Source organism: Cricetulus griseus, assembly GCF_003668045.3.
Source record: "Cricetulus griseus strain 17A/GY chromosome 1 unlocalized genomic scaffold, alternate assembly CriGri-PICRH-1.0 chr1_1, whole genome shotgun sequence".
In the NCBI taxonomy this organism is placed as follows: domain Eukaryota; kingdom Metazoa; phylum Chordata; class Mammalia; order Rodentia; family Cricetidae; genus Cricetulus; species Cricetulus griseus.
This window is the reverse complement of record NW_023276807.1, coordinates 97,700,692-97,713,758: the sequence shown is the minus strand read 5'-3', so window position 1 is coordinate 97,713,758 and position 13,067 is coordinate 97,700,692. Positions and strand designations below refer to the sequence as shown.

General features: G+C 47.1%; 1 protein-coding gene across 1 annotated transcript; it reads left to right on the top strand.

The window, feature by feature from the left end:
• The first annotated feature begins 7,073 nt into the window (after positions 1-7,073).
• Igfbp1 (insulin like growth factor binding protein 1) lies at positions 7,074-10,931 on the top strand. The gene is made up of 4 exons (XM_027388140.2): positions 7,074-7,446; positions 8,830-9,014; positions 9,873-10,001; positions 10,800-10,931. Exons 1-4 carry the CDS (start codon positions 7,074-7,076, stop codon positions 10,929-10,931), a joined length of 819 nt encoding a protein of 272 aa, XP_027243941.1.
• Positions 10,932-13,067: the final 2,136 nt, after the last annotated feature.

Here is a 13,067-nt window from a genome sequence, read left to right as displayed (position 1 = left end):
GAGACAGATTATGTCTAAGAACAACTTGTCACAAGTAATTCCCCTGGATGCTCAATAGCTTATGTTTTCATATTTGGTCTTTATGTAAATAATGTTTTGAAATCACCTAAAGATGTTCTTCTGGGCTGTTTCCATCCAGGGGCTTTAACTTTTTGGCTGCTATCTTTAGGAGCAGTAGGAGAAACATAGTAAAACCATCCATCCTTCTGAGAGGCAAGGAGGCAGGGAAAGATGAAAGGAAAAAAGGAAGGAAGAAGGAAGGAAAGAAAGAAGGTAGGGAAGAAGGAATGACAGCTACACCACTTAGTTCTATGTGACATAGAAAAGATCATAGAATGGGCACACACTAATTTCAAATAGTAAAGCTCTCTGTCTAGTGAAGCTGTTCTGGGCTTCCCTGCCCCCCCCCAGGCTCTTCTACCTAATGTGACTGAGTGATGTGCTTCTGGACACGTCCTTGAGTTCCTGACAGCACATGAGTTTCTGGCAAAGCCACCATGTCACCACAAGCCTTAACAACCTAAGGCAAGGATTGGTCAGACCACATGACAAATGTTTGTCACAAGTATAACATGTGGTCCCAGAGGTGACCTTCAGAGATCTCTGTGTTTGGGTCCTTCTAGCTAAAATCTGCATGCAGAGGGACTTTTCATGGAAGTAAGGCATGAGTCTTCAAAACAGGCAAATTAAATAACATTATAATAGAATGATTTGATATGGTTTCAGAGAATTGAAAAAAAAAACACTTTTTAAAAGTGGTCAATATGTACTTGGTGGTTAGTTGCCCATAATTCCTATTACACTAATGGCTACTGGGATTACAAAGCAAGCCTGGCTTTCACGCTAGCTGCCTGGAGGGGATAACATGCGCTGAGTTCTCTTGGAACACACAAATGGTTCTTGCTATTTCAATACCCAGAAAGTTGAATTCATATATCTACCTTGAAGAGAGTAAAAACTATGATGGATTTGAAACTAGGAAAAAGTAGCTTTATAAGCTTTTCCATGATCTTATAAAGTCAGTCCATCTCATCACTGTGTCTCCTTTATACTTTTTAGAATTTTCTTCCACTCATTGTCATTTACATATAGGTATGAACACACTATAGGCTAGGATTCAGATGCTATTTGTTTCCATCCCCTTCCAACACCCAACCTTAGCCATTTTGGGGAGTTGTTTCTTACCAAATGTGACCATTATCCCTGAAAACTCCACTGCTTCCTGCCCTAAAGGGGTGGCTTTAAGGCAGGGTGGGATCTGAGGGCTTTGTGAGCAGCTGGCTCTGAACATAAGCATACATTAGAACCCTGGACACTTGTTAAAACAGAGAGACAGGTACAGCTCTGGAAAGCAGGCTTTGGGGTCTGGCTTTGCTATGCTGGTGGCTTTATCTGCCTAGACCGCCATACATTACAGATGTGAGTGATCAAGGGTGCCTTGCCCCAGGAAGAGAAGGACGATGAAATATTATGTTTGAATACTTTCCTTGTGCCTGGCACTTAGTATCTGTTCTTTCAGACTAATCTCAACACACCCCTCAATACACTGGGAAGGGGGTGTCAATGAAGCTGAGGTCTTTTGTCCAGGGCCCCTGAACACTGGTCCTAGGCCTATTGCTCTCACTCTGTGTTAGCCCCCAGGCTGTTCACATGCTACAGTGTGTAGATGTGAGCTATTCCCAACCTTTCATCCAGACTGCGCAGCAGTAACTTTCATCTGTCCAGGAGATGGGGCAGCAGGCCAGGTCCTTGCATGGGTTTACATCATCCCATGTTGATAATGGATGGTGGGCAGAACATCTTTTTTTTTTGTGTTTTTCCCCAGGTTCAAAACAACCGTCCTTTTGTGGTTTCCCCTGGATTGCGGCACTTTCCTCTTTGAAAGTTTCCCTTTGCCCTTGACTCTTGAATCATTTTTCCAGAGCCCAGATTGCCTAACTTTGTAGCTGCCCGGTTGTAAGCAGCGCCCTGCATGAAGGCAGGACTGGGAACAGTGTGTGATGGAAGGCCTCCCATACTGTCATCATCCAGGCCCTACAGCTTCAGGTAGTGGCAGCCCAACCACAGGCAACTCAGGGAGCTATCAGCTCACAGTTTTGTAGCAGCCATGTTGCCAAGGGTCCCTTCAGCTCCTCCTTACAGCCTTGATTGTGTGATATACTGGGATGAGGAAATTTGAAGTGAAAATGCCAACTTTTGCTCCCATAGGACCCTCCTCTTCTGGTGCTAATACAACTGTTGGAGCTGAGGTTTTCACATGTGACATTCAACAGCATTGTAGAAGCTGTCAAAACAAAAAGGCAGAGGTGTGAAGAATCATTGAGGGAGATGCCCGAGTGTTTCTGTTCACACAGCTCCCTCTGGAGTATGGACTGGGATCATCGTGCAAATATCTCTGTCGACCTTTGTTAATACCTTTCCTCTGCAGTACTCTGAATTTACAAAAACAAAGCAGGAGGGAATGCCTGTGTGTGCAGGACATACAAGACTTTGATTCGGATAAAATAGGAGTTTCACCCTAGCAGGTCATACTGAGACCTGTTAGCACCTAGGCACCCCCTCCTAGCACCAGCTGCATGTCACAAGCATCCACAAGACACTAGACAGGCAGGGTGGCACATGCCCAGAATGGCAGTACTTGGGAGGTGGTGGCAGGACGATTAGGAGTTTCAGACCAGCATTAGGTATGTAATAAGTTCAAGGGCAGCCTGAACAATGTGAGACCCTGGCCCAATAAAACAAAACAAAACAATACCCCAAATCAAAACCAAACAAAATCATTGTTCTCCTGCTCTAATAGCCCTGGTGACTGCCAGTCTGCCATTCATGAATCTTAGCTCTTGAAATGCACAATTGCTTATAGGGTACCCATCACATTCCTGATGATTACTCCAAATTCAAGTTTTTCAACCCTTCTAAAGGCTTTGGCAGGTCAGCATGCTTAGACTCCTGAGTATTCTGTGCTTCCAGGCAGAGAAATTGCTGGCTATTCTCAGGGCCCACTGAGTGTGGTGAGTTCTTTTGCCTTCTGCTATCTCTGTCATGTCACTCCAACCTTTGCTGTTTGGAGGACATCCTTTTCCTCCAAGAGCAGCTGTGCCATCACCTTGTCCTTGAGGTGCCCAGACTTTGTGGTTACTCTCCTCCTTCCTCCTTGGGAAGCACAGGATGAACTTAGGAGCCCCCATAGGCTGCCAGCGTGCTGGGCTGTGAGCATGCTAGATTGTGACTATGTTTGGAACATCTATCACCCTTCTTTCCTATGTCTGACTCTGTCTCCCTCTCACAGAAGTCTGTTCTCTCTGCTCCACAGTGTGGTGAGGAAGGGCATACAGACAGAGGCTCAGGGAGCAAACAGCTAAGAAGCTGGGAGGAAGTGTCATCTGTCACTTGACGTCACAGCAGTCTTGAAAGACAGCTTCTGGGGGAGACGGAACACCATGGACAAAGATATAAAGTTAAATGGACAATGGGAATGCCAGTGTGAAAATGCAGAGCTCCAGTGTGGCAGTGAAATTGCATTGCTTTCAGTGAATAAGCAAGGGGGTGCGGCATCTCCTTGGAAAATGAGCGGGTTTCCCAGGTTCAGGGTTAGAGGTAGGCAAGAGTGGTTGAGTCATGCTGTGACTTGGGAGAGGGGCCAGTCACCCCACCCCATGCAGCACAGGCCAATGAAACTGGCTGTCGACATAGGCCTGCGGGTGGGATGGGGGTTGATTTCATTTGTGTTGACAGAGTTTGGAATCAATGTGGAGTTTGGTGGCTGTTTGGTTTGTGTGCTTGTGAGGTAAGCAATGGAAACATTGGGGGAATCGATCATTGGAGAGAAAGAAGAGCCACTATGTGCAGGAGCAGGGGAGGGACAATTGGATGTGTGCTGGGCAAGTGTGCAGCAGAGGAAACTAATGGCTCAGGGCCCTGGCTCCTGCCTGGCACAGAGTCGCAAACATTTGTCAGTGTTGTGCCTTCCCTGTGTTTCATTAAGGAAACATTTCCAGTGTGGACAGTGATTACAAGTTGAGGAAGTCAAAGGGAAACTTAGGAGCATAAATTCCACTTCCAGAAATAAACTTATTTAGGGACTTACATCCAAGCTATTTATTTAAAATAACTTGCAGTTAAAAACATAAAAAATAAATAAAAAAATAAAATAACTTACAAGTAAATGTTAGGGGCTGGAGCGATATGGTGTACTGTTCTTGTAGAGGACCTGAATTCAGTTGGTGGCTCACAACCACCTGGAACTCCATGTGGATCTGACGCCCTCTTCTGGTCTCCAAGAGCACCTGCACTCAGATGCACACAAACTCTTCTGCCATACACATACATAGTCAGAAACAGTCTTAAAAAGAGAATGTTTGTTTAAAATAGAAATGCCTTAAAATGGGAATCATTTGATCAATTCCTTAACAAAGCGCTGGACTTAGGGCACCTTTGTCAGAAAAATAAAAGGCATATCTGGGTGTGGTAGCACACTATTTGATCCTAGTATCCAGGAAGCTAAGGCAGGAGGATTGCTGTGTGTTTGAGCCCAGTCCACATTGTATTGTGAGACCCTATTTCAAATAGATAAATAAATGAACAAACAAAAACAATGAGAGACACACTAATGAGATTGTGAGTGTCTGGAAGCAGGTTTGTCCCCTGACCTTACTCCAGTTGCTATGGCAGATGTTGATCCAGCTGCATTTCTTTGAGACTGTCCAAGTTGAACAAAAGCCAGCTTTGCAAAGTTCAGTCACTTTTATGAGGTCAGGGAGCTGGGGGATGGTTATCAGGGTAATCCCATATTCTTTTTTCAGACCTGGGGTTTCGAACCCTGGGCCTTGTGCATGTCAGGGAAGCTTTCTATCCCTCACCTGTATCTGAAGCCCATTGTGGTTATTTATATATCATAAGCACATGGTACAGATCTAGAAGGCTAAGAAAGGGTATAGGAAAAAGCAATGTGTCCTCAGGCTCCTAAATCATGCTCTGCCCTGGTAGTCATCCTGCCCATTGTTCTGCATTCTTCTCAAGACATTCAATACCTTCAGAATCACGGCTGCTCTTGTGCACCGAACCACCCAATGTTTCTTAGTATGGAGGTTTTCTATAACTGAAGAATGCCTATCGCAAAGGTTTTCTAGAAGGAAACACAGAGTTAACTGTCTAACTGGACACGTAGGCTGTGTGTGGAGCAGCTTTAGAGTGAGTTCTCACACCCATCTCATCATCTGCATCTACAGGCGTGCACAGACCTCTGCTATCTGGGCTTCAGAATCCCTTTCTCTTCCCAGCCAGATCCTTTGGTGATGTCCACAGTGGCAGTGCATTGGTGGCGCCAGAAGCAAGCTGGTACAACTCCCCTGACCCTCTCTGGTGAATCAAGAAGGGTGCTTCTGTGGTTGGGTGTGAACAGTCAGCCTGCACCTGTTGCCTATTGCTGTGTGGTGGACTCTAGTTCCTAAATCCTCTAGCCCTCCTGGAAATCTCCCCAGCCCCTTACCTGGCATAATCCTCCACATTCCTCAACTCCCACCCATGAGTCCTACCTCCTGGCAAGTGCTCTGCTGTTCACTATGGCCCACTGGCCCATCTCTCTGGCCCTTGGCATTATATTTCTTATCTGTCAAAGCTTTGGCTGTGGCTCGAATTCAGGAACCTGTCAGTCACCATTGACATCTCCCCTCATACCTGCTCTGTAGTGGGCAGCTAAACTGGTTCCTTCGAGTGTAAGAATGACCGTCGGTAGGTGATGCATCAGTGTACATGTGTTTAGAGTGCTTTAGTCAAGTCACCCAGAAACCCATTTCCCAAGGCTCAAATGCTGGGAGCAGTGATGAACTGCTGGGTAACAGGGATTAGAGTTTTTGTACAGGATGTCCAGTGCAGTCTCTGTGACCTTGACTTGAAATCTCCTGCAACCTTTGTCTTCAGTGTCCTCTTCTTGAGCCAGGTCTGAAATACCACTTTTAAAAGCCCTGGAAGGGATAGACTGCTATATGAACCAGGGTAGTTTGAAGTATTCCACCCCACTCCAAACTAATACCATGAAGGGCAAACAAGAGGGTTCAAACCATTGCTAGAGGTTGGTTGCTCTGAACATCTGGGTCTGGAGGTAGAGGTGAAGGTTGGTCAGAGGTAAAATCTGGACCTGGGATACAGAGGACACACAAGACAATGGGGGAGCCGATCAGTTTACTCTGGGGAACTTCCAGGGTGTGTCCCATTTCTGGTTGCCCTTAAAGGTTTCTAACTTTTCCTTGTAATATAAAAGAAGAAGAAATGGTTCAGAGAAAGCTCTCATACGGTATCATACATAAGCATTTCACCCAAGCTAGAACTAGACTGACTCCATAGGCATAGTAACAGGTTCCTGAGGCCCTGGGCCGTTTTCCTCTTTAGGGGAAGGGTCATTTTTCTTTTGAAGTTCCAGCCATCATAGAGTCCTGAGGTGAACTATGGATTTCTTTCCTTGCTGGCTAGGGGCTTCTCCAGGAGCAGAAACAACTGTGAGCTTTCTTACAGAGAATCCCACGTGTGTTCCTCCCTTTGGGGCCTGAAGCCTTCTTGGCCTAACGTGTCCTTCCTTAGTCTCTTAGCTTTCCTTGAGTCCACTTGAAGAGCCTTGTCGGCTAGGTCTTTGATGCCCCTTGAACAAAAACAAGTGCCCTCCCCCATCTGGCTACCAGCTCGCTGTTAGAATTGGACTTTAGCTCCTGTCCCAGTCCATCACAACAGGACAAACATAGTAGGAAACCTGATTCCCCCCCACCCCCTTCCACCCACGGTTTGCGCAGAGCTCACAAGCAAAACAAACTTATTTTGAACACTGGGATCCTAGCACTCTGCCCCTACAATCATTAACCTGTGCCTCCGAGCCAGCCCTTTATAAGGCTCTGGATACAACCAGCCAGCATCGTCCACTGCCCGCCACCACACATCCAGCGAGCATTGAACACCGCACACGGCCACCTGCTCAGAGAGCTGTGACCACCGTTGTCACTACCGCCTGCCCAGAGAGTTGCGAGCACTGCGCCACTGTTGCCTGCCAAGAAAGTCTCATCCATTGCCTGCTGCACTGGATTGCAATGCCTGAGTTCCTAGCTGTGGTTTCTTGTCGGATCCTGATCCTTCTAGCCTTCCAGGTTGGCATGACCACTGGAGCCTCCCAGCCATGGCGTTGTGCTCCCTGCACTGCTGAGAGACTGGAGCTCTGTCCACCGGTGCCAGCTTCGTGCCCTGAGATTTCCCGGCCTGCTGGCTGTGGCTGCTGCCCGACATGTGCCTTGCCACTGGGCGCCGCCTGCGGTGTGGCCACTGCCCGCTGTGCCCAGGGACTCAGCTGCCGTGCGCTGCCAGGGGAGCCTCGTCCCCTGCATGCTCTTACCCGCGGCCAGGGAGCCTGTGTACCAGAGCCTGCTGCCCCTGCCACAAGAACCTTGTCGAGCTCCGAGCGCGAAGGTATGCCCCTCTCTACTTCTAGATCTCTTGGCTGGGACACACACACATCCTCTGCCAGCAGAGGCCTATCCCAAGCCTGTAGTGGGTGGGGCAAAGACATTCCAGGCCCACTTAAAAGCTTTCAGCTATGATGGACAAACAAATCACCCACTGAGGCCCATCGATGATTGGTCTTGGGGGAAAATATCCCAGGAAGGGTGGTCCAAGAGCCCAGAGCTTAGTGGAGAGCTGGGAAGAAAGTTCACAGACTAGTAGTAGTTTCTTGGTGGTGTGGAGGGAGCCATGGAGCTGCCAGCTGGGTGGGATGCTGGCCCAAGCACCTAACACCTCCTCCTGTGGGTTCTGCCCTTGGCAGTTCCAGCGGCTGGAGGGTCCTGGAAGGTTTTAGGATGGGAGCCCTCCTGCTGCCCCCAGGAGGTTTGCAATGTCCTTTGTAGCATATATCCTGTCATACAGTATGTTCTTCCCAGATGTTTACAGAACATAATGTGAAAATTTAGGCCCAGACCTTCGCTTCCATTCATTGCTATAGACAAACAGTGTTTGATGTGTATGTTGCCTGCTAGGAGTCTGACAATCGGGTGCTTTCCTGAATTTAAGCACTGGTTTGTTTGTAGTAGGAAGCTTGGGAAATTCCTCTTCCTCCCCTGCAGCCCCTATCTCCGCATCTGGGCTGCATGCACGTCCTGTGTGGGTGTGGAGGGCTCTCCTTCTTCCATACTCCGATTGGAAGTTGTACTGCAAGCATGTGACCCTTTCGAGTATATGAAATGAGAGCTATCCCAGTGGTCGGTCCTCTGAAACTGACTACCCCTCCATGGGGCCGGGATCCTCCATTGTTTCTTCCCATGAGCCTTTATAGGCTCTGTCTGCAAGGTGTCTTAAGATGGCCTTCTCTGTGAGGGATGCATAGAGCTGACGATGTGTGGGAAAGCAGGGTTCCAGGAGAGAGGAGGGTGGTGGTCTCAGTGAGGAAGGCTGCATCCCAGAACTTGCTTCTAACTGAACTACACCTATTCCTGGGGTCTTACTAGACTATTTTTGTAGAGTTGAGAGGAGAGCCAAGGGATGAGTCTCACCACTAGTGGGTGTAGGCATTGACCCTAGTCCTTGGCTTCTTCAGGGTTGTATTCCTCTCTCGACCCCACCCTATTGTCCATGATGCTTACTCTGCCACGGGGCTCTCCTGCCTCACCCGGACACATACTATTTTCCCAGAAAAGAATTAGTATTTCTCTTTAGTCGTAATTGTTCCCAAAAGCCACTGATGAAACATCCAATTTCACCAACCATTCTAGGTTGGTTGATTCTAAGGGGAAGATGTTCCTGGGCACAGGAGCGATGCTTCCAGGAGCTCATGGGTCTGTGGTGCTTGCTTTTCAGAGGCAAAAGCTGCTGTGGTACCCGAGGATGAGCTTCCCGAGAGCCCAGAGATGACAGAGGAGCAGCTCCTGGAGAGCTTCCATTTGATGGCCCCCTCCAGTGAGGACCGGCCCATCCTGTGGAATGCCATCAGCACCTACAACAGCATCCGGGCTCGACAGATTGCTGACCTCAAGAAATGGAAGGTGAGGCTGTGCAGTGGATCCTTGAGCTTATCCCTAAGTGAAGATGTTAGTCTAGACAATTTCTAAAAAGCAATGCGCATACTGAAACTGAGCATAGAGACACAACTCCCCCCATCCCTCTTTAAAAATATGGCAAAACACATAAAGCATAAAACAGGCCATTTCCAGTTTAGGTTTCTTTGTCACTACATTCAGCAATTTTCCCCACCATTCTGCTCTCTTCTTCCCCCTCCAATTCTTAACCCAGCGAGAACTAACTACTCGAGGTTAGTGGCTGGTTTTAACGTGACCACTTGGGGGCGACAGAAAACCAAAGTTTGAGATAGATTGTTAATGAGGCCTTAAAAGAACATTACACTCAAAGAAGTGAAAGAATTTTTAGGGACACTTTGGAATTTCATCTGGAAATTATGGTAAGTATAAGAAATCTCATTCTGGTCTTAAGCTATCCAGATGAGTGCCTTGCTCCACCATGAATGTGACATATGTCAATTGCAAGGACAGTCCCAAAATTTAGGTATTTCTGATGCTAAATTTCACATACAGAGATTGAGTCTACTGTCATTCCTACTAGAGTGCAGGTGCCCAAATTACTCAGCAGGCGGCAGGGGTCAGGAAGTATTTGCTCTTGCTAGGACGTCACTAAGTTGGTCTTTAGAAAATGCCACCCAGTGAGGAGTAGATGTTGTTCCGATCCTTTATACACACAGCTCAAGCCTGAGACCACAGATGGGAAACAAGGCCTGGGGACAGCCCTAGGATACCATGACTAGCTGGTGGGGGCCATTTCTGTTACAGCCATTGTCTAAAATATATCTATTTTCTTATATTCTTGCTAATATAAAATTATTCTTTCAGGAGCCCTGCCAACGAGAACTCTATAAAGTGCTGGAGAGGTTAGCTGCAGCTCAACAGAAAGCAGGAGATGAAATCTACAAATTTTATCTGCCAAACTGCAACAAGAACGGATTTTATCACAGCAAACAGGTAGGTGGCTTTGCTACTGCGTGTTCTCGTATGCCAGCAAGCCTCATGGGTTTTACATACAATGGCTTATAGGCACAAATACACAACTTTCTTACATGACAGCCATCCATGCACAGTTGGGAGAACCTAGTCCTGAAAAAGAGGTTAGTGTGACAGATGAGGAGCACTTCAGCCAGTAGTGAGGACTAAGTATTAGCGTGATGATGAGGAGCACTTCAGCCAGTAGAGGGTCTACCTTCACTCAAATCAATAGCGATGGGTGCTCCAAATTCTGACACTCAGGTTTCAGTTCCTTGCAACTAGAGGAAAGGAACACAGTCAACTCAGGAGACAGATGTCCCACTTTCTCTCTTCCCACAAATTAAAACAAACTCTGTAGTACAGTACATTAGGGCTTTGTGCTACACCCAGTAATAACTGAGATCCAACAAGTCAAGGCTTAATTCTGAGGAGAATTTAGGACTCAGAGAAGAGAGACTTCTAGGATTTCATTGAGAAAACCTGAGGTCTAGGCCCAGCTGAGCGATGAAGGTGATTGGAGACCCATTGCTGAGCTCCTTTGTCAGCAGGGCCACAAAGAGATAATTGTCAAAACACTGTACCATTAAATGAATGTATGTGATCATTATCACATGTGCCACTTAGCCAGTGTATCCATTTTGTCATAGCAACCAGAAAGGCATTGGCATTGCTGAGTCTTAGCTAGTAGGTGGCTGTGCAGTGTTCAGCCCCTCTCAGGGACAGGGTGGCCCGAGCTCCCTCTGCCTGCTGCTCTTGACTTTGGTCCTGTCTTTACAGTGTGAGACATCCCTGGATGGAGAAGCAGGACTCTGCTGGTGTGTCTATCCGTGGAGTGGGAAGAAGATCCCTGGGTCTTTGGAAATCAGAGGGGACCCCAACTGCCACCAGTATTTCAATGTACAAAACTGAAGACCTCCACACGTATTGTCTCACACAAAATATTTAAGTACATAGTATATTTATATTCTGGAGCACACCTTTTTATATATGTGTATATGTATATATCCAGGAACTACTTTTTATACTGCTTGATATATGAAGTTGGTTCTTATTTATTCACTGTAAGTTTATGTTTTTCTACACAGTTACTTGTGCTATATTAATTTATATATCATGAAGCACTTCTCATCACCACATATGTAAATACAAGGTCTCAGCTGTTTCAAACTCCATTCTTCTGTTTTGAAAGGGCAGTGATACTGCCAGAATATGCACAAGTCAGTCTGCGGTAGGGAGTTTTCCAGTGGGTTTAAGGAGGGAAGTTAGCCCATGATCTTCTCTCTGCAGCCACAAATCTGTGTCTGAAGCCCATTTGTTGGGGAAAGTTAAGATGTTGATTATGTAAACAAAGCTAAATGTGGAAGCCTGCATCTGGTGCATTTTTAAACACATATCTGGAATAAAGACTCTACCTGGAAATACTGTTGTCCCTGTGGAGTGCTCTCTTCATCATCCTGTGATCTCTGTATCTTTCACCCTACTCTGACTCCGAGTCTGTGCTTTGGGGTTAGATAATGTGATAGATGGTGTTGTTTCCAGGCAGCATCAGGCCTCTGTCTGGGCCACACTAGTGATCCCCTACTCTCTCAGTGCACCTCTCTTTCTCTCCAGAGCCCTCAGCCTCTCCTCTCCTCAACACTCTCCAACTTATGAGTAGGTTCGGCTTTCCTCCAGCTGAAATACAGATACAGGCAAGTAGTCACCGGCTTCTCTTGCTTTTGAGACAGGGTCTTACTCTGTAACCCAGGCTGGTCTAGAAGTCACAGCAATTCTCCTGCCGAAGGCTTCCAAATGCTCAGGGCCACCACACCACCTCTTGCACTGTTTTTGTTCTCTAGCCTTCTCACCCTCCTGGAGTTTCCATCCACCTCTGTCAGCATAACACGCTGCTCCTCTCCTTCCAGTTTCCAGGCCAGAGCCCCAGCCATAGCTGTCTTCTCTACCCCCTCCATTGCCTGTTTCTCAAAACTGACCCAGCGGGCTTGTCAGACACTGTCTTGCATGATGCTTGCTCCTCCACCTGCTAACTGTTCCTGGCTCCTGGCTCCCCATCTTTCCATAGCTTATCCCAGATTATCCTACTCAGGTTGCCTCCAGCCCTGCCTGCTGATGTCTGAAAGGGAAGCTGAGGCCTCTCCACTGCCTCTATTCCAGGGAACCAGGCATCTCCCATTTCCCTATGTGTATAAGGTCGCTGGGCACAGTAACCTTTAGGATGGGTGACGGCTAACCCCTAAGAGGGTGGAGGGTAGCCAAGGAGAAGACAGAGAGCCATAGGAGCTTCGGGCTGGGAGGCTGGGAGGAGGCAGATGAAGAGGGGGCAAGAGGAAATGCAGGCAGGCATGAGTCCTTAAAGGGCTTAGGAGAGCATTGAAAGAGGACTTGCTCAAAGGTATTATTAACTCTCCACAGAGACAGTGGGTTACACACATCTGTCTATGACCTGTCACCCATTGGTACTTAAGTGTCTGTCATTTGTTTCTCTAGCTCTTTATCTTTTATATGGCAAACGAACTCAGGGCATCATACTCACAAGGCAAGTGCTTTGCTACCAAACATTTCCTTAGCTCTACCTATTTATCACTTATCAACCATCTCACTGTATAGTACCTAGCATACACTTAGTCCTCAATGATCTATTTGTCCGACTTTTAATTCCATCTGTCAATCAATCCCTCACCTACCTGTCAGTGGAGATTTATTGCAAAGAATTGGCTCATGTGCAAGGGAGGCTGAGAAGTCCCAGCACCTACCACAGGAAGGCTGGTAGTGTGATCAGTCTGAGGCTAAGAACCTGAACACAGGGGATTTGATGACATAATTTTCACTTTAAGGGCCAGAGAAGATAAAATGTTCCAGATAGGAAGGAAGAATGGTTTGAATCTCCACTCTCCCATTTTTTTTTATTCAGACTCTGAGCAGATTGCACAATATACAGCTAATGTTCGGGGTGGTGGTGGGAGGTGCCTGGGAGTCAGTCAGTCTGCGCATCTCATCTGGAGGCACTCACAAACATACCTGAAATGATGTTAACTTTGTACACAT

Coding starts and splice junctions, on each gene's coding strand:
- Igfbp1 (XM_027388140.2), top strand. CDS start 7,074: ATGCCTGAGTTCCTAGCTGTGGTTTCTTGTCGGATCCTGATCCTTCTA. Junction 9,015..9,872: donor CTGACCTCAAGAAATGGAAG/GTGAGGCTGTGC, acceptor TTATTCTTTCAG/GAGCCCTGCCAACGAGAACT. Junction 10,002..10,799: donor GATTTTATCACAGCAAACAG/GTAGGTGGCTTT, acceptor CTGTCTTTACAG/TGTGAGACATCCCTGGATGG.